The following is a 25,021-nucleotide window of genomic DNA, read 5'->3' on the forward strand; positions in this document are numbered from 1 at the left end:
CAGATGTGTTATTTGTGCTTATGGTAATTTTCTTAACTTGAATCCACCCCTCTGGGACTGAAAATATTTATTGATTTGACCTTCGACTTATACAGATGTGGCCCGCCACAAGACCTGATGACATAAGACAAGTTCTAGCCTCTTATCAAGGTCGGGACATCGCTACAGAATTTATATATTGAGCGTTCAAAAGAGCATCAGAGGTAAATCTTTCCCATTCTATGTTTGCTTAATTCGAGCAGTTATGAAATTTGCAGTTGACCATTTTGTGGTATTCTTCATATCCCTTGGCCTCATTCTGTATACCACTAAAAAACTCTTTTAGAAAAAAAAAAAAAAAAGGTTACTGATATGCCAACTTTCTGATGATTTGGATCTTCTTTTCTTATAATTCCGAGGGATATTTAGCTTGAGAGAGGGTTCGGCCAGCTCATTTTGATCATGGTACCATACCCTTATTTCCTCACCTATTGATAATTACGAATAGGACGGAAAGAGGGATCATTCTTTAGGGAAAGCTATTGTTGTCTTGTTGCTCCTTGTAAGTTGGGTGAATTTTGACTGGAGTTCTTTACATATTGCCTTTCAGAAATTTTCCAGTAAGGTCTAACTGATGATTTGTTTGCCATACAAACTACGTTTCTTGTGGTATTAAGGTGTAGTATTGAGATTGACTTAGATGCTACTGATGATTTGTTTGAAATAAAATTTCCATTCTTAGGGTACAAGGTGCAGTATTGAGATTGACTTGTACTCACCCACCCGAAAAAAAAAGAACCCCAAACTGAAAGCTTATGATTTGTGGTAAGCATGGATGTAGTGGCGAGTTTTGTCAGTGCCCATATCATATTCTCTACAGTCTACAGTGTTTGGGTTAATCAGAAAGAGTTGGAATGTTTCAAATGGTCCTCATTAGCAAGCCCAATGAACCACCATTAAAGGGTGGTCAACAGTCCTTTTTTCTTGCAGGTCCTTGTATTTGTTGTCCGGACGACACCATATCTTGGGGCTGAGGAGGATGCCATAGAGGATCTGCTACCTGACCCACAACTCGTAATTGGATATTAGAGACAAAAAATGGCTCTTACTGAGACAGGAAATTGGTGCGTGTAGGTTGAGGAAACAGCCACCAGAACAGTTTAGGAGCCATAAGTTGATTTCTGGTGGATCAATGATCCTGTCAATTTCTACTGAATCTCTGACCTACACTCTGAAGAATGAAGAATAGCGCAATTCACCCCTCTCCAATGCTTTTCTGAAACTCTTTAGTTATCAATTCTCTTATGTTCACTCTAGCTTTGGGGTTGATAACTCTACATGGATTAGCAATTAGCTCCATTAATTTTGCCAAAACGTTTGGCCTTAAACCTATGCATACTGTGAGGGCTTCCCCTCAGATATGCCACAGCCCCTGAAACAAAATTATATCATCAGTCTTTGTCAACTTAATTAAAGAGGGACCCTTGTTAACTGTTAACATGTTACTGTACTCTTTAACAGCCAACTCAAAAGGCAAGCAATCGATCTTCCAACTTGGTCACTGGGAAGTGGGAATAAACTATGCACTAGATAAGCAGCAGCCCAAACGGGTTGGGTGTCGGGCAAACACATCCACAGCCATTCAGCCAATGATAACAAAGAGGGAATGTAGAGAAAACAGCACCGAAAAGCTGAATCATCTAATTCTAAGAAGAGTGACATGATGAGCCACGCTGACGGTTTATCAGCAACTTATTTTCGAAGGTCCAAAATTTCTCACAATCAAGTTTCTGAGATAATCTGTAAACAAAGAAAAGCAACTGCAATTCCACTCCCAAATTGTGTCTTCAGCCTACAGCCTACAGCCCTACAGCCTACAGCCTACAGCCTACAGCCTATTGGAAATGGGAAGTGCCTTTCCTACTCCCAACATCTGCCCCATAGTTGCTTCTAGAAATAAAAACAGTTAAAATTTTTTGTAACCATTCTGAAGATCTGAATCACAATTAAGGCGCACTGGTCCAAATTTCAATCCAGCGCAAAAATAAAGAAATGCTAGGCTCATCCCATAGGTACTAAAGCTCCAGGTGAAGCGTCCTCTCCAAGCAAAATGTCACAATTATGGGCCCAGCTAAGTCCCCAATAGCACAGCCTGTAGAAACGCAGACAACTTGACTTGTTAGCCAACGGTAAAAACTAGAAAAACTGTATCAAAACTTAATACAAGATAAGAACTGCAGAATGGCTACAAGATGAGAGCAACCAACCAACTCCCCAAGGGAGAGGGGATGGTGAAAGAACTCCAAGGATATGAGCCTTGGGACCAGCTTGTGTTGGATCCAGTGGTAAAAGCAATGGTTGGCCCGGGTTTAACAACTCAGAGAACAAAACCCAAAACCAAACCTTAAAAGGGGAGCTTAGAGAAATTAGGATGTCACATCAAATGATAACAACTCTCAAACTGATTGACCTGACCAGATGCCTGTCCTTTCCATGCTAAAACAGTCTAAACCAGTCTAAACCGGAAACATAAGGGTCAAAACACAATGCAATCTGCTTACCAATCCATTGCCCTGCTGAAGGATGGAAAATGGCACCAATCCCACCTCCAATAGAAGCAAAGACCAAGGATGCACCACACCTTACAGTCGCACCTGAAACCTTCTTCCCAAGAACCTGAATTTGTTCCCGTTTATCACTATCATTCTCCTCTCCACCATTGGCAATAAGAGAGAAGCATCGATATATCTCAATTCCTACTTGGACAAGCCATGATGCTAAAACTCCAAGCAAATGACCTGATCAGCCGCAAAAGGGGAAGAAGAGAGGGGGGGGGGGGGAGGGACGGGGAAATGTCAGGCATCCAGCACAATAGTCAGAGTAAACCTCATTTGGAATTTAAGAGTTTGACCTCTGAAAGTAGTTCGACTGACACTGTAGAAGTAAACAAAAGTTGGCATCCCCCTTCCAGCCTTGCGCTTTGCAGATTTTGGAGCATCTAATACACATAAATCCAATAATAGTTGACTAATGGCAATGAAGGATAGAACAAAAATAACACATCTGAACAACATAGCATCAAAAAATTTGGTAAAGACGGGGAATTAGAGGTCTATAGTCTATACACATTCACCTGACATAAGTTGCTTCATATCAACTAGCAATCAGTGGAATGTGGAGCCACAACGACGGTCTATACTATAATAACATCAATTGCTGTAATTTCATCTATCCTAGTTTTGCCCCTTTTAAGACTCAGGGTTGCAGAGGGAGTACCTTTCAGCAGCTTCCATGCCATCCGCTGTGACACATAATGTACAGCGAGTCTTTCCAGCACCCGCCTTGTTGTTACAACTGTAGTCTGCAGTCACATTCCCTTCAAGACTTAGGCTAAGGATCAAACTAACAATGAGGAAACATATATTAAGAATCCCTTTATATCTCCGAGGACTAAGAGATATAGCCAAAGATTACTAAATTCTAAATATAAACAAGCATGCCAAACAAAATCTTCTAAAACACAGAGTGATGCTAGATTTTAAACAGTTCTCGGAAAGACAGAAAAACAAATATGTGGTACCCAATGATCAATACAACTCAACTCAGCCTTATCCCAACCAAGTGGGGTCAGATTCATGGATCCTTTTTCTCCAACCAGCTCTATTCAAAGCCATACTAATCACTAGTCCTAAGCTATACATGTCTTTCCTCAACACTACTCCTAGAGTCATTTTAGGCCTACCCCTGGCTCTTTTACCTCATTCAATCCGAATCGAATTGCCCCTCCATACTGTCGCATTCAAAGGCCAATGTTGCATATACCCATGCCACCTCAAACGACTTTCTCGAAACGTAACATGTATCGGAACTACTCCTAAATCAGCTCTTGTTCGTTCTGTATTTTATCTTTTCTAATTTTACCACTCATCCATCTCTACATCCTTCTTTCAGCTACACTAAGTATGTTTATATGTTGTTTCTTCACTGCGAACATTCAGCTAAATACGTCATTGCTGGTCGTATAATTGTCTTATAAATTTTCCTTTGAATTTTAAAGAAATAAGTCGATCATACGACAGTCCGGATCACTCCTCACATGTCAAGTTTCACCAAGTGGAGTTAATCAAGTGGAAAATAAAGCATTTAAATATTCAGGACTATTGAGAGGGTGGATGAATATAAATGGCAGGGTATATGGCTGACTTCGGGGCTGCAGGATGATACATGGCCTATTCATATCATTCCCTAAATATCCAACTGTCAGAATAGCAACTTCACCCTTCCACACGGCACAACTAGGTGCGCAGACCAGGTAAAATTATATTTCTGCAGACTAGGAAAACATTCACCAAATAAGTTTTACGTGTATTTTAGTGCATATTAGTAAAGCAATTCAAAAAGGACATAATCAACAAAAAATCAGAACAAAGGAAACATCAAAATATGTCTGTGATAAGCTAGCTTAAAGGCAAAACATGTGAAGTGCCAGCTAGCGCAACTGGTAATGGCCTAGGCCTATTGTCGCCAGGTCTTGGGATCAAATCCTGCCTTCATCTGGGTGATTGGGTGGGAAAGCTGGTGTATGGTTTTAAGTGACAGGGTGAAGAAGACTGCACAGCAGTATCCAAACGAGTGTCTAACTGCGTCCATAGAAAAGTTTGCACAACACATGTGGACATCTAACAGTGAAAGTGTCCATCAAACAATAGATAACCCTTTTAGATTTCAGGCAGGAATCTGAACATCTCTTCTTCCATTGAGAATAGAGTAACTCATCACTCATCAGTTTACTGTTCACAATTCTATATGATATGTGGATGAACCAGTTAAGCCAGGATCCACCACCATTGAGACAGGTTGATGCCCATGGTAAGTCTGGTGATATCCTTAGATGAAAAAAGTTGGTTCATGAGTTGTTAGTTTGACTAACACCACAAGACTTCAAGATCAAAAAAGAAACTGCGGTTTCCCAGCATTTTATCTATTCCATGCTTCTCATGTCACTAGATTCAACCACATGGCAATTTTCACTTTTTCAACTAAAATTTGTAATTAAGGAATAAGAATGCCCTGGAATAGGATAACTTGGTAAAGTGGCAATTTGGCATTAATTGAAAAAAAAAAAAAAAACTTTGTGACAGAAATGGAAGAAACTGGTAAATACTTACTTCACGAACGATTTGCTTGATGGATTTTTTAAAGGGAACAACATAATCAACATGCTGCTCTTCTGAGGAGTCCTGTAAGAAATCATCGTCGTCCTCGTTTATGTTCGTACGAGGCTCCAAAAGAGGCAAATAGAACATTAAGAAGGACCTCAAGGATGTCATTGCAAAAGACCTCATTCCAAAAGCTGAGAATAGAGGCTTTAATTCTATTGGGTATTCCTTGGTATTGTACTTGATAGAATCGTGCTGAAAGACATTTCCAGAAGCACTTCGTAATTTAGAGATGTAATCTTCAGCCCATTCTGCACCAGCATCAGAAAAAGCAACTGATATCCCTCCATCACTGAAACAGACCAGGACAACAAATAGTAAGGCCTTTGCAAAGGAATGGTAAATATCTAGATACTAAATCACAAATATTGGTTAAAGAGCAAAGCAGTTGATGCAGTAGTGCTACCATGTCTGGACCTGCATAACCTGATCTGGAAATCCAGACCGAGGCGAAACCAGCCCAAACTTGGCTTTTGGACCGATAAGGGGTTGATAGTGTAGGTTTATTTTAGTTATTTGGGGATATTTTTGTAATTTCATTTTTATTTATTATTAGACACAGACAGAGAGCTACTACATTGGGTATTAGATTGAGTTGATTTTTTATTTTGAGAAAATTTGTTTTAGTAGTTCCTACAGGAGTCCTTTCTTTATCTTTATATGGTTGCATGTAACCTACAATGGCAGAATTAATAAGAATATTGGAAACTTTCTACTGTTGTGGGTGACCTGTTTCCCTATTCTCTTCCATTCTCTAGTTCAATCCATTCCCTCTCTGGTAAGCTCTTATCTTTCCTTCCTATTTCCTTTATTTCTTCTTTCTCTGTTCTCATATTCTATTATTCTCTCTGTTCTGTTCCTGCACTAAACTGTACTCAGGATAAACCTAGTCGATCTCTTTCATGCTTTTCTGATAATCCCAAACGTGGGAGGATCAATCGACACCCTTGGGGGATCCCTTTCTGCAGAACTTCATTTTGAGAACTTGCTGGACCAGGAAGTTACAGTCGAGTTCAGATCTGGCTTTTCCTTTCTACTGCCAGTCGTGATTTACAATAAATAAATAAATAAAGAATCTATTTAATCCTTGAGTTTGGGGACTGTAACAGCATGTCCTAAGAGGAGTGAAGGTTTTAATTCCAGAATTTGAGACAGATTAGATTAGCATCAAGGGAATTCTATCAATTGGAATCGATAGAGATTGCCCCTGGTTGCTTTGTTGAGAGGTTGAAGACAGCAACAACAACAACAACAACCATAACCTTATCCCAACTTAAAGAGCTTGAAGACAGCCTCTTTCGTATTTAGCAGATAATCCCTTATTCATGAAATTATAGAAAATCCTTTTTGTTGTTAACTTTATTGTTACCCTTCATTCCTTCTGTTATAAATTCCAGCTCTCTCTCTCTCTCTCTCTCTAAGTTTAATTAACAATTGGTCCTAACCGTGGTTTAAAGTATTGGACCATAGCTCATATACCGATATAGTACAATACAATACATCTCTTAAAATCACCCCTCTGATACAATACCCGATACCGCTACTTAGATCCTTAGTCATATCTGCTGTTTGCCACTTCCAGAAGGGTCCTACACTGTTCCAGAATTACAATAATGCCATTACCCTTGATTAATTGGGTTCTATCATACGGTGTGAGCCCATAGCGACCCAAAATTAGGCATTTGGAACCTGCGTGTACAAAAGTAAAGGTCAAATAGTAATACAGGTAACCCCCCCCCCCAAAAAAAAAAAAAAAATTTAACATTATACCACTAACTAAAGGAGTTATATAAAGGTACCGTCTGAATGAACACCTCTATAGGTGCATTCAGAAAATGTGACCTTCTTTTGGATTGCCTCATGTCTTATTTCCCAAAGTTCTTTAAGCCAGGGATAAAAGAATATGTACAAAATTGAAAATGAATTACCATTATATCATTTTCAAGAACTGCCATTATCTCGTAAACTTTTTGAGCTCATATGCAAAATGACAAGATTTTACCCTCATTAAAAGAAAAAGTGTGTTATACAATGCGGGAGAAAAAAATATGGTTAAACAAAATTGACACCTTAAGGGGAGTCAATAAGAAAATCCCTTCAATAAAGGATATCTAATAAGAATGGCGCAGCCGCACAATACCCTCAAACAACCATATCAGCGCCAAGTGTTTAAAATAAGTCAATTGACACGCACGAGAGAGAGGTGAACAATGCAAATTGTGCAAGTTTTCTTCCTCAACATTCCTCACTAACGAAGACTCATGGTGGTATTGGATACTTCCAAACCATTAGCACCAACGTAGAAGAGCCTAAGAAGAAACTAGCATGAAGGGAAACTAATAAGAAAACTACAGTCCTGGAATAACCCCTTCAGCATCAGATGTTCAACTATGACTCAATTTAGACAGAATTTGGGAGGCGGGGAGGGATAAGAAAGACAGAGGGTGTTGAAGAATATGCTAATTGTGTTTTCTTCTTCATCAACATTCCACATTGATGGAATTGATAATTCCAATTAACAGACCATTACAATGAAAACTTTGAATACCCATTAACAATACTGGGATTTTGGGTCAAACCAAATTAGAGCTTAATGAAAATTCCATGTTGTCAAAATTTTCCCCATTGCTGCCAACAATAACCACAACCATAACCTTATCCCAACTTGATGAGGTCGGCTACATGGATCCGATAAGGTCTAAGATAATAGTAAGCATAAGAATAGATGTTAAAAAGAGATAAACCTTGATCCAAATGTCAAGCAATAAATGTTCAAGGTTTCACCGAAAATTCACGAATTTATTGCAAAATATTTCGGTTTCGCAAGATATGGAAACAAAACCCCCCATGCAATATGTAAAAAGTGCAAGGTTTCGGTTGAAATTTTGTTGCTTCAGCAAAATGCAATGATATGTGTGGTTTCGGTATCATTTTGACCGAAATGATACAAACCTTTAATATAAAATGTATAGTTTCGGAAAAAAAATAGGTCGAAATTGGTTTTTCTGGTTTCGACTCTAAGGATTCTGGAATTTTTTTTTTTTTTTTGAGCCAAATCACTTCCATCAAGTTGTTGAACAGTGGTGGAATGCATCGAAAGTGGTGATTTGCTATATTTGTGGAAACTAAATGTGGTACGAGGAATTTAGGATGGGCTGAGGGGTGACTTGCTTGTATTCTTCATTCCCATATCATTGACTCTTTGTAATGAATCATGCATAATATTTATTAATTAGGAAATGGTTTATACTTTTATATTTATTCATTCCCCAAATGTACATTTTAGTTGTTTTAACTGAACTATGTGTGTTCTAGTACTAAATTTTTTGTAGAACAGGCCATATTAGAGAATGTATACAGAAACGTACAATAAATACTACCAACCCAGGGTCCAAAGTAATTTTTTTTTTTTTTTTATAAGTTCCACCATGTTTAGAGGGTCTAAGATAGAGCTTACGAGAAGTTTCAGTCGAAACTTGGAACATTACAACTTACAAGTAATAACCCCAGCCAATTATAATTCCAAACTTGAGAGCTTACCTAGGTGACAGAAAACAGATATAATTTTCATTCCAGCAGTGGTTTATGGTGTCCCAAACAGCAACATGCTATGAATATTGTGTCATATGGAAAACAGAAGCATTACAAAGAATCCAATAAAGACAGAACATGGACACAGTGTCTGACACAGCTGAACTTTGTCAATGAAGTTTCTCTATTGCTTAGAAAATTGATACGAAGGTGGGTCTTGAGAACAAACAAAATTGGTCTAGAAAGGCAATGGGTCATACTGAAAACTAGAGTGCTGAATCATCTAAGTTTCACATCTACATCATTTGGAAAATATCCTACATCATCAGTACAGTAAAAAAACAGCCTACATCAAACTCCCTAACCCCTACCCACCCGAACCTAAAGAAAAAGAGAGGAAAAGAGAAGAGGAGAAAGAACAGAAGAGAGGAAGACAAATTGAAGTAATAAGATATCTACTTGCATGAGTTAAAAATAGTCTGCAAAAGGGGGAAAACTTAACTCTTAACCAAATCACTGCTTGAATGTATTTTTACTCTGTTCTGAAGCCAAAAAGATATGGTAAGAATTAACTAACAAAAGACTCAATTTGATAAACTGGAAGAAAAAAATGCACATCCTCAGTGAGAAGTCCATTTTCTTGTCATACCCAACTTGACATCGAAATATATGATAGAAGCAAAACCATGATCAGTTATTTTTAAAAAATAAACTACTAATTCATGGAAAGACATTAATCAGCCACCACTGCAACGACATCTTAAATATATGAAAAAGATTAAAGGCAACATACCCGAACAAAAACCTAGAAGCAAAAGGTCTTCCAGCTGCAACAGAAGCGGCCGCGGCCGAAGCAGCAACAGAAGCGGAAAATAAGCCATAAGAATGCAGAGTTGTGGTCGAAACAGACGGATTTTTCCTCAGAATATCCAACAAAATAGCTATTCCTGCCATTATCTAAGACTCTTCGATCGTTATGGGGACGAAGTGATTGTGTTACTCAGATAATGTTCATGACCCTATGATCGAAACTATGAAAATAATGACTTCTACCTTCGAGAGTTTGATGAATCAGAAACAAATAATACGCCAAATGAAATCGAGATTAGGAAAAGGAACTGATTTATGAGTTTGGACTAAGAACTCCAATCAGAAGATCTGAATCCGTGACTGCGAGAATCAGGGAATCGCAGTTGAATGAGAGACAGATCGACGGGGGCGCAGAGCCCCTTGGGGGTAATGGACTACGGACCACCGACTACCTCTGCTGTACATAAAGATCTCTAGACGGTATGAGGGTAATGGAGGACTGGGAAAACATAGTCTGTGGAGACGATCTGTGGCGGAGACCGGCGTAGAGCCCTTAGGCTGCTGACACGTGACTGAACGCGATCCAACGGCTCACAAAGCTTTGTGGATTTAGGTCTCCATTTTGTGGTTTTCGGGTCGAAACCCTTCCTTTTTTCTTCGGCTCTATTCAGCGGTGAAACCCTCTCTGCAAAATCTTTTCTTCCTCCTTTCGCTTCTTCTTTCTTCCTGATTTATCTCTCTCAGTTCATCCCAATGTTACTTTCTCTCTCTATTAATCTTGTTCATGGCGATGGGGCAGACATGGAAGTAGCTAACACTTCAGACGGATAAGGGTTCCCACTGGAAACCAGATCAGGCAGAACACCAGAAAGCTTGTTGTGACCAGAACAAGAAATGGAGTCCGGCAAATGACCCATCAATGAGTTGAAGCTCACATCCAGAACTTGCATCTGCATCAACATCCCAACCCCTTCAGAACACAACCCGTTAACTGGTTATTGAGGAACAAATTCTGGACCCATGTAGCCAAAACTAGTTGGGATGTCACCACTGACATTGTTCGCTGAATCGATCACGATCACGATCACGATCACGATCACGATCACGGAAGCAGGTGAGGTCCCCAAATTGAGATGGATTTGGCCATCGAATATGTTGTTGTCGAGGAAAATTGCGTCGAGATTCTATCTGGGATCGGATCGATGAGTATTTGTCGGTTTTGCCCTTGTTTTATAAAAGGTATAATTTTTTTTTTTACTGTTTTACCCTTGAAACAATAAGGGTAATCAATCCAGATCGGTTAACGATTGGAGATCGATCTCTCCTAAAGAGATTCGTTTTCACCTTAATTGTATTTGAACAAAAAGACCACAATAAACTTTTGTTAAAAATTGTAAGGTGCTTTCGCTTTCGATATAGGCCCTGATACGGCCTAATTAATCACCCAGTAAGGTAAGAACACGTGGTATCCAAAGGAAGGACACGTGTCGCCCACCTAATAGGGCCACAAGAATTCTAACCACGTAAACCACGTGAGGAGAAGATACCCGAATAGAGAATATTCCTCACAAGGGGAATAGCACGTATCCGAGTAGGACTTGGGAAGGGAAAAAGGCGGACCCGAGGGAGACTCCAAAAAGAAACCCTAGACCCTAAGCACTATAAGAGAGGGCCCGAAAGGAGGGGAGAGGTAGGTCAACACACACCATTACTCTTGTGAAAACACTATTCCGCCGGTCTCTAACTTGGGTGTCGGAGGACTAACACCGGAGATACCTCCGGGCCTCTGCCTTTTGTCCCTATGCAGGTTTAGCTCCTCTGGCGGATTTTCGACGGTAACAGATTGGCGTCGTCCGTGGGTACGACAGTAATGGTGGGGAGAACCTACAATCTTAAAAAACACAAAAGCAGCGCCGAATATAAATATGAATGAGGGAGAACCTTCAGAAGGGCTCCCTCCCTCGACGGATATCAGGGAAGAACGGGGAAACAACGATCAGGAAGGTTCCGTGAGGGACCAGCGCTCGGTCGGACATCCGGTGCGCAGGGATAGCAATCCTCCACTCCCTCCTAGGGTGCAAGAATATGTGACGAGGGAGCAGTTCGACGCCCTTCAAGAGAAGTATGACCGAATGGCCGAGACAATGAAAAAGGTCTCCAAAGCCGTCTCTCATAAGACCGGTGGAGCAGTGCGAGGCTCCCATGTCCATCCAGAGTAACCTCAAGATGAGGATCGGAGTAGCTCAGGATCGATAAGGTCCGATCGGAACCCTCAAAACCAACCAATGAGGGAAAGCCCCGCACCCAAAGAAAGAACACGACACATCATGGGGGCCGGGCATGAAGAACCGCGTCAAGGGGACAAACAGTTACGTGACTCAGGGTTGAAGCAGATGATCCTAGGCCTGAAGGACAAGATCCAGAAGGTAGCAGAAAACCAAAAGGGCACTTGTGAGCCGGACCTCACCAATGACACGGCTCTAGTTGATGAAGTCATGAGGGACCCTCTCCCGATTGGCTTTCATCTGCCCAAATATGATACCTACGACGGGTCTGGAGACCCCGTCAATCATTTGGAAGGCTTTAAAGTTGCGATGCAGTTCCACTGAGTCTCGAAAAACATCATGTGTCAAGCTCTGCCTTTGACGTTCAAAGGAGCAGTAAGGTTATGGTACAACCGCTTGCCGACGAAATTGATCCACAGCTTTAGCGATTTGAGTTACTTCTTCATGAAGGGATTCTCCAGTAGCCAACCCCTTCAGAAGACCACGTTGAACCTGACCAACATAAAACAACATGAAGGAGAATCACTGCGAAACTACATGAAGCTCTTCCAGCAAGAGAAGATCACGATCAAAGGTCTAGACCCAAAAGAAGAGTTCACTACCCTACTGAGAGGCATAAAGGATAAAGGGATAAAAAGGTCTTTGGCAAAGCATACACCAAGGAACCTAGCCGAGTTGAGGGCTCGGTGTGATAAGTACATCCAGATGGAAGAAACCCTTCAAGCCAATGAAGAAGCTAAAGAGAAGATGGGGAGGAAAAGGATCTCAAGAGGCGACGACAAACCTTCCGAAGAGGGCAAAAGACGAAAGTCCGAACGTGGTCGAGCACCCAGTCCACCGAAGAAGTTCGAGAAATACATGCCCCTGAACTGGAAACAAACGGATGTGCTAATGCAGATAAAGGACGCCCCAGATGCCAGAGCCATGAAGTGGCCAGGGAAGATGGGACGACACGCTGAGAGACGTAATATGGACAAATATTGCCACTTCCACAGGGACCACAGCCACGACACTGAAGATTGTTGGCACTTGAAGGGGGAAATAGAAGGAATGATCCGAAGAGGGTATCTAGGCCGATTCGTAGACCACGAAAAGGAGGATGCCCAAGATGGAAATGATCGCAGGGACAACTGTCAAAGAGATAGCAGAGGCCGCCATGAAAGGAGGAGGCCAGCCCGCAGAGGCAATCAGGAACAGTAAAGGGACTGGACACCCGAGGAAGCTGGCCATCACTTTCGGGACGATCATAAAAGTCCAACTAGGGTTATAGCGATAATCTGTGGAGGCCTAGCCACTGGAGAAAGTTCAACCTCGGCCAGGAAAGCAAAAGCCTATGCGCGAAGCGTGCATATGGCTGAATGGTCGAACAAGAAGGCGAAGACGGGGACGGTTATTTCCTTCTCGAATGATGACCTGGAAGGGATGCACATGCCACATGACGATTCCCTGGTAATCACCATGACCATAGCCAATTACAGAGTAAAAAGGATCTTGGTGGATAACGGCAGTTCAACTGATATCTTGTTCCTTGAAGCTTTCCAGAAGATGGGCCTGGACGAGGGAAAGCTGAAGAAGGTCGAACACCCGTTGCAAGGATTCTCCGGTGCCCCGGTCAAAGTGGAGGGATCAGTTGAGTTACCAGTAAGAACTGGCACCAGAGACCGCTAGGTAACAGTTATGATCAACTTCCTGGTAGTAGGCATTACTTCGGCATACAACACCATACTAGGGAGAGTTGGTTTAAACCTACTAAAGGCTGTTGTCTCCACACCACACCTCAAGATGAAGTTCCCAACCAAGAATGGTCTTGGTGAATGTCGAGGCGATCAGGAGGCATCCAGGAGGTGCTATGCCACCACCTTATGGGGAAAAGAAAAGGCGGGCGAGGTACTCCCGATAGAAGATCTGTGCGACGACACCAGTTATCAAAGGGGGGAACCAACTGAGGAGCTGATACAAGTTAAAGCCGAAGAGGGGGATAACACTCGCCAATTCCAAGTGAGGGCTACAATGCCAAGGCAACAACGAGAAAAACTCATCTCATTCCTCCGAGACAATTTCGACATCTTCTCCTGGTTGGCCTTAGACATGCCTGGAATAGACTGAGAAGTAATAGAGCATCATTTGAGTGTCAACTCGACTAAGAAGCCAGTATAGCAGAAGAAGAGGACCTTCGCTCCCGAAAGGCAGCAGAAGATAGATGTAGAGATAGAGAAGTTGCTGAAGGCCCTGTTCATCCATGAAATCCAATACCCAGAGTGGATATCTAATGTGGTGATGGTCCTGAAGGCAAATGAAAAATGGAGGATCTGCATCGACTTCACCGATTTGAACAAGGCCTGCCCAAAGGATGGCTATCCCCTGTCGAAAATAGACCTCCTCATTGATGCCACAGCAGGACACGAGGTGCTGAGCTTTATGGATGCGTACTCGGGATACAATCAGATCAAGATGTCTGAGGCCGATGTCTCGAAGACATCCTTCGTGACCAAGGGGTTGTACTGCTAAGAAGTCATGCCCTTCGGGTTAAAAAACGCAAGGGCCACCTATCAAAGGTTGGTGAATAAGATCTTTAAGGGGATGATCGGCAAAACCCTGGAAGTATATGTAGATGACATGCTCGTGAAAATCCTAAAGGCAGAACACCATATTCGAGACTTAGAAAAGGCGTTCCAGGTGCTGAGGCAGTATGGCATGAAGCTGAACCCGACAAAGTGTGCATTCGGAGTAGCATCGGGAAAGTTCCTCGGCTTTATTGTCTCGGAGAGGAGAATTGAAGCCAATCCAGTGAAAATACAGGCCATTCAAGATATGAGGTCACCACAGAATGTGAAGCAAGTCCAGGAGCTAACAGGTAGAGTCGTCGCCTTGGGACGGTTCATGTCTCGGTTAGCTGACAAGTGCCTCCCTTTCTTCAAAGCCTTAAAGGGATCCAAAAAGTTCGAATGGATAGAGGAATGCGAAAAGTCCTTTGAACAACTGAAGGAGTACTTGGCCGCACCCCAGCTACTGATGAAGCCAGACGCTGGGGATACCTTGCAGTTGTACTTGGTTGTATTAGCAGTGGCAAAAGGCGTGGTACTGATGAAGGAAGAAGGAAGGCAACAACGGTCAATATATTACGTTAGCCGAACCCTGCAGGTGCCGAAACAAGATACAAAAAGACAGAGAAAGTGGTGTACACCCTGGTAATAGCGACAAGAAAGCTGAGGGCCTATTTTCAATCACACACGGTATGCGTGCTCACAGACTAGCCCCTGAAGAAGATACTACAGAGGCTGGATATGTCTGGCCGCCTGGTGAACTGGGCCATAGAGTTGGGAGAATTTGACATTCAGTACAAACCAAGAACCGTAATAAAAGCATGGGCCCTAGCAGACTTCATAGCCGAGACAATGCTCCCCGATGATCCCCAGGAGTTTTTTTAGGCCTGGGCAGAAAGACCTGGACATTGTATGTGGATGGTGCCTCCAACAGCGTGGGAAGTGGCGCAGGGATCATACTGGTCAGCCCCAAAGGTTTCAAGATCGAGTATGCCCTACGGTTCAACTTTGATGCCTCCAACAATGAAGTAGAGTATGAAGCGCTAATAGCCAGAATTAATCTAGCGCAGGCTTTGATGGTACAGGAGTTAGTGGTACACAGTGACTCCTAGCTCTTGGTACGACAGGTGAATGGAGGCTATGAAAGCCAAAGAACAAAGGATGGCTGAGTACTTAAAGACAATGTGAGAGAGAATAACAGCCTTCAAGGAGTTCGAGGTAAGACAGGTGCCATAAGAAGAGAAAGCCAGTGCAGACGCACTGTCGTAGTTGGCCACCTCTGACTTCACGAACCTTAGACGATTGGTGTATTTTGAAGTGTTACCCAACCAAGTACCGAAAGACCCCAAGAGGTGTTACCCATTGGCGAGAACGGACCTAGCTGGATGGATGCCATAATCAGGTACTTAAAAGGTGTACTCCTCAAAGGTAGGGAAGAGGCAAGGAAGATACGAAGGGGGTCAGCACACTTCATGCTAAAAGACGAGATGCTGTATAAGATAGGGTTTACCACACCATACCTCAAATGCCTGAACCTTGTCGACGTCGAGTACGCACTCCGAGAAGTACATAAAGGGATATGTGGCCAACATCTTGGAGCCTGGGCCTTGGCCCACAAAGTGCTGAGGCAGGGCCTATTCTGGCCTACCATGAGGAGGGATGCAGAAGAGTTCGTTAGGAAGTGCGTTAAGTACCAAATGTTTGCCTCCGTCCATCGACAACACTCTACTAAGCTTTCCTCTCTATCAAACCCAATACCATTTTCCATGTGGGGAATAGACATCCTAGGCCTGTTTCCCCTGGCGACGAGGCAAAGAAAGTTTGTTATGGTAGCAGTAGACTACTTCACGAAGTGGGCAGAAGCCGAAGCTCTAGTTACGATAATCGAAAAGAACGTAAGGGACTTCTTCGAGAGAGTGGTGGTCTATCGATTCAGAATCCCCCTAGTAGTAACGGACAATGGAACTCAGTTCGCCAATCTAACTTTTGGCTTATTTTGTGAGGCCCTCAGCATTAACCATAGGAAAACATCCGTCGGTTACCCATCAATTAACGGATTGACAGAGGTAACCAATCGTATGTTTCTCCAAGGAATAAAGAAGAGATTGGATGATGCCAAGGAATTATAGGCAGAAGAGTTACTCAACATCCTCTGAGCCTACCGCATAGCTGAGAGATCCGCCATCGGGGAAACACCCTTCATTTTAACTTATGACACCGAAGTTGTGCTCATGGTGGAAGTAGGAACCATGACCCATCGGGTTCAGTACTACGGTGAAAAAGAAAATGACAAAGGGCTTCGAGCAAATCTGGACCTCCTGGATGAAGTGCGAGAAGTGTCAAGAGAAAGGATTATAGCCTACTAGTAAAGGGTTGCGAGACATTACAATATAAAGATCTGAAGGAACGAGTTCAGAGTGCGTGACCTTGTCCTGAGAAGGACGGAGATATCGGACCCAAAGTATCAAGGGAAGCTAGCTCCAAATTGGGAAGGGCCTTATAGAGTCTCAAGGATAATACGACCGGGGTCCTATAACCTAGAGACTACGGGGGAGAAATGGTATCTCGATCGTGGAACTCGAAGAACTTGAGGAAATTCTACCAGTAGTAACATGCCTAGCAGTAGTAGCAAAGCACATTTACATTTACTTGGTTATTCTTTTGAATTAGTCATCTTCTGAATTCTTAAGAACCTTCAAGTTGCGATTCTCCATCTCAAGCTCTCTGGAGGATTTTTATTTCATTTAAGCTGGTTCACGGCAATTACCCAAATAATGGCTATGAAATGTACAACCTTCGGTTGGGGGCTCAGGCCGAAGCCGAGACAACTTGACCGAAGGGGTACCCCCTTGGTTGGGAGCTAAGGCCAAAACTAGGCATAGGACCAAGGTCCCCCCTTCGATTGGGAAGCTCATGCCAAGGTCGAGCAAACCTGACCGAAGGGATCCCTAAATGGAAGGCTCAAACAGAGCTGAAATAGCCCGACCGAAGGACTACTCTGCTACAGGGGGCCACCAACAGCGCCCCTCATCCTTCGGTCACTAAGGAAATGACGACTTGCATAGGAGATTCGGCCTTATGCTCCCACCTTGTAATTAAGATTTTACTGAATCACTTGCATAAGGGCTTTGGCTTCCTACCCTTACCTACGAAGCCGAAGCCCTGTGACAGTCCGTGCTCGGAGTTAATTGTCGTTAAATCAACAAAAAATAGTGATAATAATAAAAAGGGCATGAAAGAATCTAAAAGAAGAAATGCATTTCATTCATCGAAGAAGCCCAAAGGTATAAATTACATGGAGGCCGGAAGGCCCAAGTTCAAAAGATACAAAAAGGAGATCCGAAGGCGTTTCGTTCATCAAGGGGCTTTGGTCGGGAGAACAGCTTCGCCATCGATGGCACTGGGGACATCTCGGTCTGAACCGTCGTGACCAAGAGTAAGGGGGACTTCGCGGGGCCTCTGAACCTCCTCGTCACCACTCTCCTCGAGCTCGGTCACCTGAGTAGCCACAGGGGCAGGGGCTGAAGCAGCCCTACCTTCATCCTAAAAAACAAGGCCACTATCCTCTAAAGACACCTCTAGATAATGCTCGAGAACCCAGTCACGGACTTCAGTTGAGCCCATCATGTATCCGGGAGTAGTAGCCTGCTTCACTTATTCCTAAAAGTCTTCGGAAGCCTTGTACATTTTGACCCCTCGGGCTGTGGCTGCTTCAAACCTCGCAGATATTTGAGATCTAAGCTCCAAGAGTTCCCGATCATGCTCCTGGCGAACCCGAAGGAGCTTAGTCTCCAGATGCTCTACCTTCTCAAGTAGAACAGAGCACTCATTCTCTAGGCTCACCTTCTCCAGCTCAGATCTCTCCAAGTCCCGAGCCATGGCATCCACTCAGTTGATCAGCTGGGCAAGTTGGTTCTGGGCCTGAAACATTTATAAAAATAAGAGCGATCAAGAAGGAAACCTAAAAGCCGAAGATCGAAGGAATCTTACCCCTGCCATGTAGAAGCATGCGCTGATCACCATGGTCGAGGTTCCTTGCTTCTGGGCATCGGAAACATCCCTCGGAAGGTTACCCTTCAGCACCAGTTCTTGAGACACCCTTCCAATGGCAAAAGTGTCATCCTCCGTCATGGACCAGTCAGGGATGAAGCCACGTTCGCACCTGCCTCGGTTCACGCACTGGACTCTGTAAATGAATGTTTGATAGAGGCTCAGTCGAGGCAGAGGCATCTCGGTCTTGGGCGATGAGGGCCTGAATGGCACCTTTGGTAGGGTTCCGCGCAAGACCCCTCTTCCTCTTAGAAGAAGGATTGATCGGCTCAGAAGCTGGAACCCTCCTTTTATCCTTCTGCTTTTGTTTCTGCCTCTGCTACTACTCCCCCGCTCCGGCCTCTCTCGCACGGGCCTCCCTTGCCTGTGCTTGCCTCGCGACCGCTGCCACTCTAACATCGTCCCTGGAGAGTTACACTGCATAGGAGAAACAAAGGTTAGCATTAGGCAGAAGGAGACGAAGCGAGAATGGAATCGGGTGACCCTAACTCACCTGGGCTAACCCCGAACCAAAACAGGATGGTGTCTGATTGAAGACTATTGGACTGGACTCAACTGGTGGACTCCGGGGCTTGATTTTTTCCAATGCCAGTGACTCCGCGTCCACCCCGAAGAGGGTGGGCACGGAATTGACATCCTTCAGGTCGGGAATGTCCCAGACGTTGCCGATGGGGAAACCCTTGGACGATCTCACAAAGAAATACTTGTGCTTCCAGCCGTGGATCGACGAAGGATACCCATTCAACAACCTAATGTCCTTTCAAGGTCTGAAGTAATACAAACCCGAGTCCCCTTTACTGGCTCCGAGGGACAGACAATTGAGAAAAAGAGGAAGGGAGATGGGCCTCTGAATCCGACAGAAGTACACTATGAAACTAAGGATTTGCCGCCACCCATTCGGAGTCAGCTGGGCTGGGCAGATGCCATAGTGCTGAAACACTTGGCTGAAGAAAGGGTGTAGTGGAAGCCAGAGCCCTACCTTGAAGGCATCTCGGTAGAAGCAGAGTTCACCTAGGCTCCTATAACTGGCCTTGTCAGTGGGCCTTGGGAGCCGAAGGTCGAATTCACTTGGGATACTATAGGACACCCTAAGCTCATCGAGCTCTACCTCGGACATAGTAGATACTATGTCCCTAGCCTCTATAGGAAGAGACTCATTCGTTTAGGCTCGGGTTTCAAAAACCCCTTCCATAATATCTTCCATGCTCAGACCACCTGTGGATCCACGAGGTGTAGCAGTGGAGGAGGAAACATGAGACTAATGGGACTATGAGGACAAACCTGAGGACATGCCTCGGACACGTCTGGGACTGCGATACCTCAGGTTAGAGATGGTCCCCTCAGAGGACAAGGGCCTACTACCAAATGAGCTAGGCATGGAACTTATTGATGACGATGGATGAGGAAAACTGAAGATGAAGGAAAGAGTGTTAGACCAAAGGTTGATGGCTCTAGGAAAAGTGACTAAAATGAGGGGGTTTGACTTTATATAGGCAAGGTAATGACGATCCAACTACTCGAGGCCATTAATGACCTCAACACATCATCAATGCTGATTCTTGAGGCACTCCAGGTAAGACACGAGTGACATGTCGCTCAAGCTAGAGACACGAGCGATGCATCGCAAAGGCCAAAGGACTGAAGGTGAAAACCTCGGTTGGGGGCTTTGGCTAAGGCGGAGCGAACCTGACCGAAGGTCAAAACCTCGGTTGGGGGCTCTGGGATAGGGCCGAGCAGACCTGACCGATGGTTAAAACCTCGGTTGGGGCTCTGGCTAAGACCGAGCGGACTTGACCTAAGGCAAAAACCTTGGTTGGGGGCTCTGGCTAAGGCCGAGTAGACCAAACCGAAGGTCACCGCCTAGGTTAGGGGCTCTGACCAAAGCCAAGCGAACCTGAACGAAGGTCAAAACCTCAGTTAGGGGCTCTGGCTAGGGACGAGCGGACCTGATCGAAGGTCAAAACCTCGGTTGGGGGCTCTAACTAAGGCTGAGCAGACCTGACCGAAGGTCAAAACCTCGATTGGGGGCTCTGGCTAGGGCTAAGTGGACCTGATCGAAGGTCGAAACCTCAGTTGGGGGCTCTAGCTAAGGCCGAGTGGACCTGACCGAAGGTCATAACCTCGGTTAAGGCTCTGGGCTAAGGCCGAGCAGAATGACCAAAGGTCACCGCCTAGGTTGGGGCTCCGACTAAGGCCGAGCGAACCTGACCGAAGGTCAAAACCTCAGTTGGGGCTCTGGGCTAAGGCAGAGCAGACCTAACCGAAGGTCACTGCCTAGGTTGGGGCTCCGGCCAAGGTCGAGCAAACCTGACCGAAGGTCAAAACCTTGGTTGGGGGCTCTGGCTAAGGCCGTGAAGACCTGATCGAAGGTCGTCACCTCGATTGGGGGTTCTGCCATGGCCAAGCGAACTTGACCGAAGGTAAAAACCTCAGTTGGGCTCTAGATAAGGCTGTGGACCTGATCGGAGGTCTTGGTTTCAAGACGAAGGCCATTAACCTCAAAATCAAAAGTTTAAAGATAAGTAGAACGAATATAAAGTATATGGTGTGTAAGTTTAATTACAGTATGACGAATAATGAGGTGATGAAAACTGATGACAGGGAGATTTCGCAAAGTGATTATTTTAGGTATTTGAGTTCAATCGTAAATAAAGGACGTGATATAAAGAATGATATTTCATAAAGAATTAAAATAAGATGAATGAAGTGGAGAGGTGCATCTGAAATATTGTGTGATCAACATATTCCTTTAAAACTTAAAGGAAATTTTTATAGGACTGTCATATAACCAACCATAATGTATGGCATAGAATGTTAGGTAGTTAAGAAGGATCATGTAGATAAACTCAGTATAGTGAAGATGAGGACGTTGAGATGGATGTACAACAAAACTATAAAGGATAAAGTAAGGATTATAATATTAGAGTTGATTTAGGAGTGGCTCTGACACATAATAAGAGTTATGAGAAAGTTGTTCGATGTGGCATGGCCATGTTCAACAGAGGCCTTTAGATGCTCCAATACGGAGGAGTAATTTGATTGAGATTGAAGGAACTAAAAGAGCCACAGATATACCTAAAATGTCCCTAGGAGAAGTGGTGAGAACAAACATGCATAGCTTAGGCCTTGTATCAAATATGACATCGAACAGAGCTGATTGGAGGGCAAGGATCCACATAGCCAACCCCATTTTATTTAGGATAAGGCTGAGCTGTTGTTGCTAACTCCATTTGGGTTGAAATTTGACATGTGAGCCAGGGCAGGGGACCTTTAAGTCATTTGGAAAAATATTCACATTTCAAGGGGACTAACCATATAAGCCTCTCACAGTGGACCAACCAGTAAAAATTCACCCATTTATTAACTACTACATTATATGTTTACTATTTTATTTCCAAAATCATATTTTAATATTAAATTTTTTTGGTACTCTTCTATATTTGAATTATGTAAATCTTCTGAATAGTTTGTGGATTTTTTTTTCAATTTTAATTTAAATTAAACATTTACAAAACAATTGTCCATTGCCCGAGTTATTTTCTTGTGAATTTATCAAGAGATATTATCTATACTGATCAAATAAAATGGGAATATTTGAGTCATCAGTTTAATGGGATGGAAACTTTGTATTAGTGTAAGAGGATTTGAGTGCCTTCAACAAAGTTAATAGACAACCAAAGCAAATGAATTTGCGAATAGAAAGAGAAGGAGCAATTTATCCTCCATTGATCAATAACCATCTTCTACTTATGTAAGTGGCATTTTTGTACTCACCAGTTTCCTAAAACTATTTACACTAATGAACATAATGGCCAACAAGAAGGCACTAGGAGCCAATGTTTACCAATTTGTGAGGGGGGAAAATATTACTTGAAAGAAAAAAATACCTGTAGACATCTCTTGTTCTCTCCATATCTTGTGCATCAAGCTTCTCATATAAAGCAAAATTGATCCTATATTTTAACACATTTACACACATATATTAAATGACCAAGCATCCACCGGTACAAGCTGAATAGAACTAAGAGGGAACTTGTAATATGGCCATTTTAAGATCAAGATCATCAGGAAACCTACCACAAGTAAATATACCGCTGGCAGTAACGCTTCTTTGCAGCCGGAGGAACATTAGTGATGGCGCGCTCATAGACTTCCCTGATCCTGTCCTTATTTCCCACACTTTCTTCTAGACAGATATAGTCAAACCATGAATCATAGTGGTTCTTTCTAACCTCTTCTTCGTACTGGAATCTTGAGATCTCCTCTTTCCCACAATGGCATCCTTGTAGAAACGCAACCCTAAAACGATGCAGAAGATAATGGAAAAACAAAACAAACAATGCACACGGATTTTACGAGGTTCGGCAAGGTTGCCTACGTCCCCGGTGAGATGAGATCCTGCTTCACTATCAATGGAGAATAAGGTTATAGCGCTCGTCCTCACACCTCTCAGTATTGCTTGCATTACAGAGAAAGAAACCCTTGCTACAAATATATAGCGAAAAACCCTAATCCGAAAAGTACACAATTGCCCTCAAATAAAAAATTCGAGCGGGGGGCTGCGCCCCCCTACACCTCCTGCTATGCAGGGGGCCTCCTGCCCCCCTTGCAACCCCCATGGCCCGCTAACCGGTTAGCGGGACCGCCATCTTGCCTGTCTAGGTGCTGCATCAGTACTCCCTGGATTAAACTGTGATGGAATACAAGACATCATACACCAACAATCCTCTATCCCCTCCATATCACCAAACTGCTTCTCAAATGCAACAAACTTTCTATAGAGATCCTCTGCCCTTCCCTTGGGTATGTGGTCAATTGCAAATTTATAAATGCACCTAGCTCTCTCAGTCTCCTTACACCGTTCTTAGAACTCTGCAAATGCCACAAACAATTGTTCATCCTCCTCGTCATCTGCTAATTTCTCAATAGCCCTCTCATTGCAATTTCTAGCTCTAGGCACCTCTCCATTTTTCATCTCAAATTTGGAATACCGAATCCAAGTTCCAACTCTAGGGTGACACCACACAAACCTTTTGAATATTGCCCTAGCTCGAATTTAATGAAGGAGAGCCAACCTTGCTGGTCGGGCATCCACTTCATCCAGCGCTCGAAAATCTGTCGAGCACCAGTGACATTGCTAAGCATCTCCTCCATGTGTATACACTTGTACCAAAGCTGATCGACATGAGGGAGAAGAGTAACAGCTCGGTCCCAAACGTTCCCGGCATGATTGATGAATTTGTTCTTCATCTCCACTTCAGCATACTTCAACCAAAGTGTGTGGTTTCGATAATCGACCTCCAATGCTCGTTCCCAAATCAATCGAGCACGAGCAAAATCTTTCTGGGATTCTTTCCCATTGGGCGTACTTGATCCACACGTCGATGTTCCATCGTACTTTACGAATTAGTTCTTCGAATTCTTTGCACTTACGGAGATGGTAATCGAAAAGCTCAGCCGAGTCAGTTATCTTTTGTTTCGGTGATCTGATCTCCACTTCTTCACGCTCAGGAGCTTCCCTGAGAATCTGCTACGCAGTAATCTGAATAGGAGCAGGAGTTTTATTCTTGACCCTCGTAGGTCGAGGGAGTTTCACCTGTGTACAGAATGTATTTTGAAACACGATTCTTCTTTATTTTAGTTTTAGAATGCGTTTTGAAAATTTAGATAATACATATCAAACACAATCTTAATTTTCGCTTTGAATGAGTTTTTTATTTTCGATTTATGAAGACATACTTGAGTATCGACCTAAACTTCTAGAGAGAATAAATTATCTTTTCCCTCAAAATAGCACTGTTGTAAATGAGATTTGAATGTTACTTTGTTTTATTGAGTGAATTTGTTAGAAATATGGTTGATGAAGCTATGGAACCTGGTATTCTTTGTAAAAATCACGTTTTATAGTAAGCTTTGACAAGAAATGGATAGAAGAAATAATTAAAATAAAATTAAAGGAAATTTATATCCACCTCCCTTTGCGTTTGCCTTTATTACATCCACCCCCCTCACGTTTCGTTTATGACATAAAACCCATGAAACTAACACTGTTAGTGAATTTGAGTTTTAAACCGTTAAGTTATGTAATATATTCATTAATGACCATATTACCATTTATTAATGTATTTTGACCTTTATATACTTCCAATACAAAACCTCATCTTCCATCTCACCTCTTTCTTCTCTAATGGACTGCAAGAGTAGTATCTACAATCCTACGACTTTCAGGTAGCTCTCTCTCTCTCTCTCTCTCTCTCTCTCTCTCTCTCTCTCTCTCTCTCTCTCTCTCTCTCTCTTTCTCTCTCTGTTTCTTTTTCTTTTTCTTTGAAAGGGTTAGGGCTCTCGGCGGCAAAAGTAGCATCAACTACCACAGCCACAACACTATTTCTCTGTTCCTTCCTCTCTCATAAACTTGTTCACTTCGTTTTTCCACATTTTATTCTTTAAATTAACCTCACGAACCTGCCATTTTTCAAATCAATTAGCCATTTTTTGTTCAAGATTGAGACAATATTGATTGTTGAAATTAATTACACTGAATGTGATACCCTACTTTTAAAACCTGGTCTAATTACACGGTTGACCCGATTTAACCATGCAGGAC

The 25,021-nt window shown here is 43.1% G+C and overlaps 1 protein-coding gene and 1 pseudogene across 1 annotated transcript; both read right to left on the reverse strand.

The window, feature by feature from the left end:
* Positions 1-1,700: 1,700 nt before the first annotated feature.
* Positions 1,701-10,709, reverse strand: LOC122061770. The gene is made up of 6 exons (XM_042625231.1): positions 9,523-10,709; positions 5,148-5,490; positions 3,256-3,340; positions 2,891-2,977; positions 2,541-2,777; positions 1,701-2,131 (listed from the first exon to the last, which is right to left on the reverse strand). Exons 1-6 carry the CDS (start codon positions 9,681-9,683, stop codon positions 2,055-2,057), a joined length of 990 nt encoding a protein of 329 aa, XP_042481165.1. The 5' UTR covers positions 9,684-10,709; the 3' UTR covers positions 1,701-2,054.
* A 7,546-nt stretch (positions 10,710-18,255) lies between these two features.
* Positions 18,256-25,021, reverse strand: part of LOC122060638 — a 20,465-nt pseudogene continuing 13,699 nt past the window's right edge.

This window comes from Macadamia integrifolia, chromosome 14, assembly GCF_013358625.1.
Source record: "Macadamia integrifolia cultivar HAES 741 chromosome 14, SCU_Mint_v3, whole genome shotgun sequence".
NCBI classification, from domain to species: domain Eukaryota; kingdom Viridiplantae; phylum Streptophyta; class Magnoliopsida; order Proteales; family Proteaceae; genus Macadamia; species Macadamia integrifolia.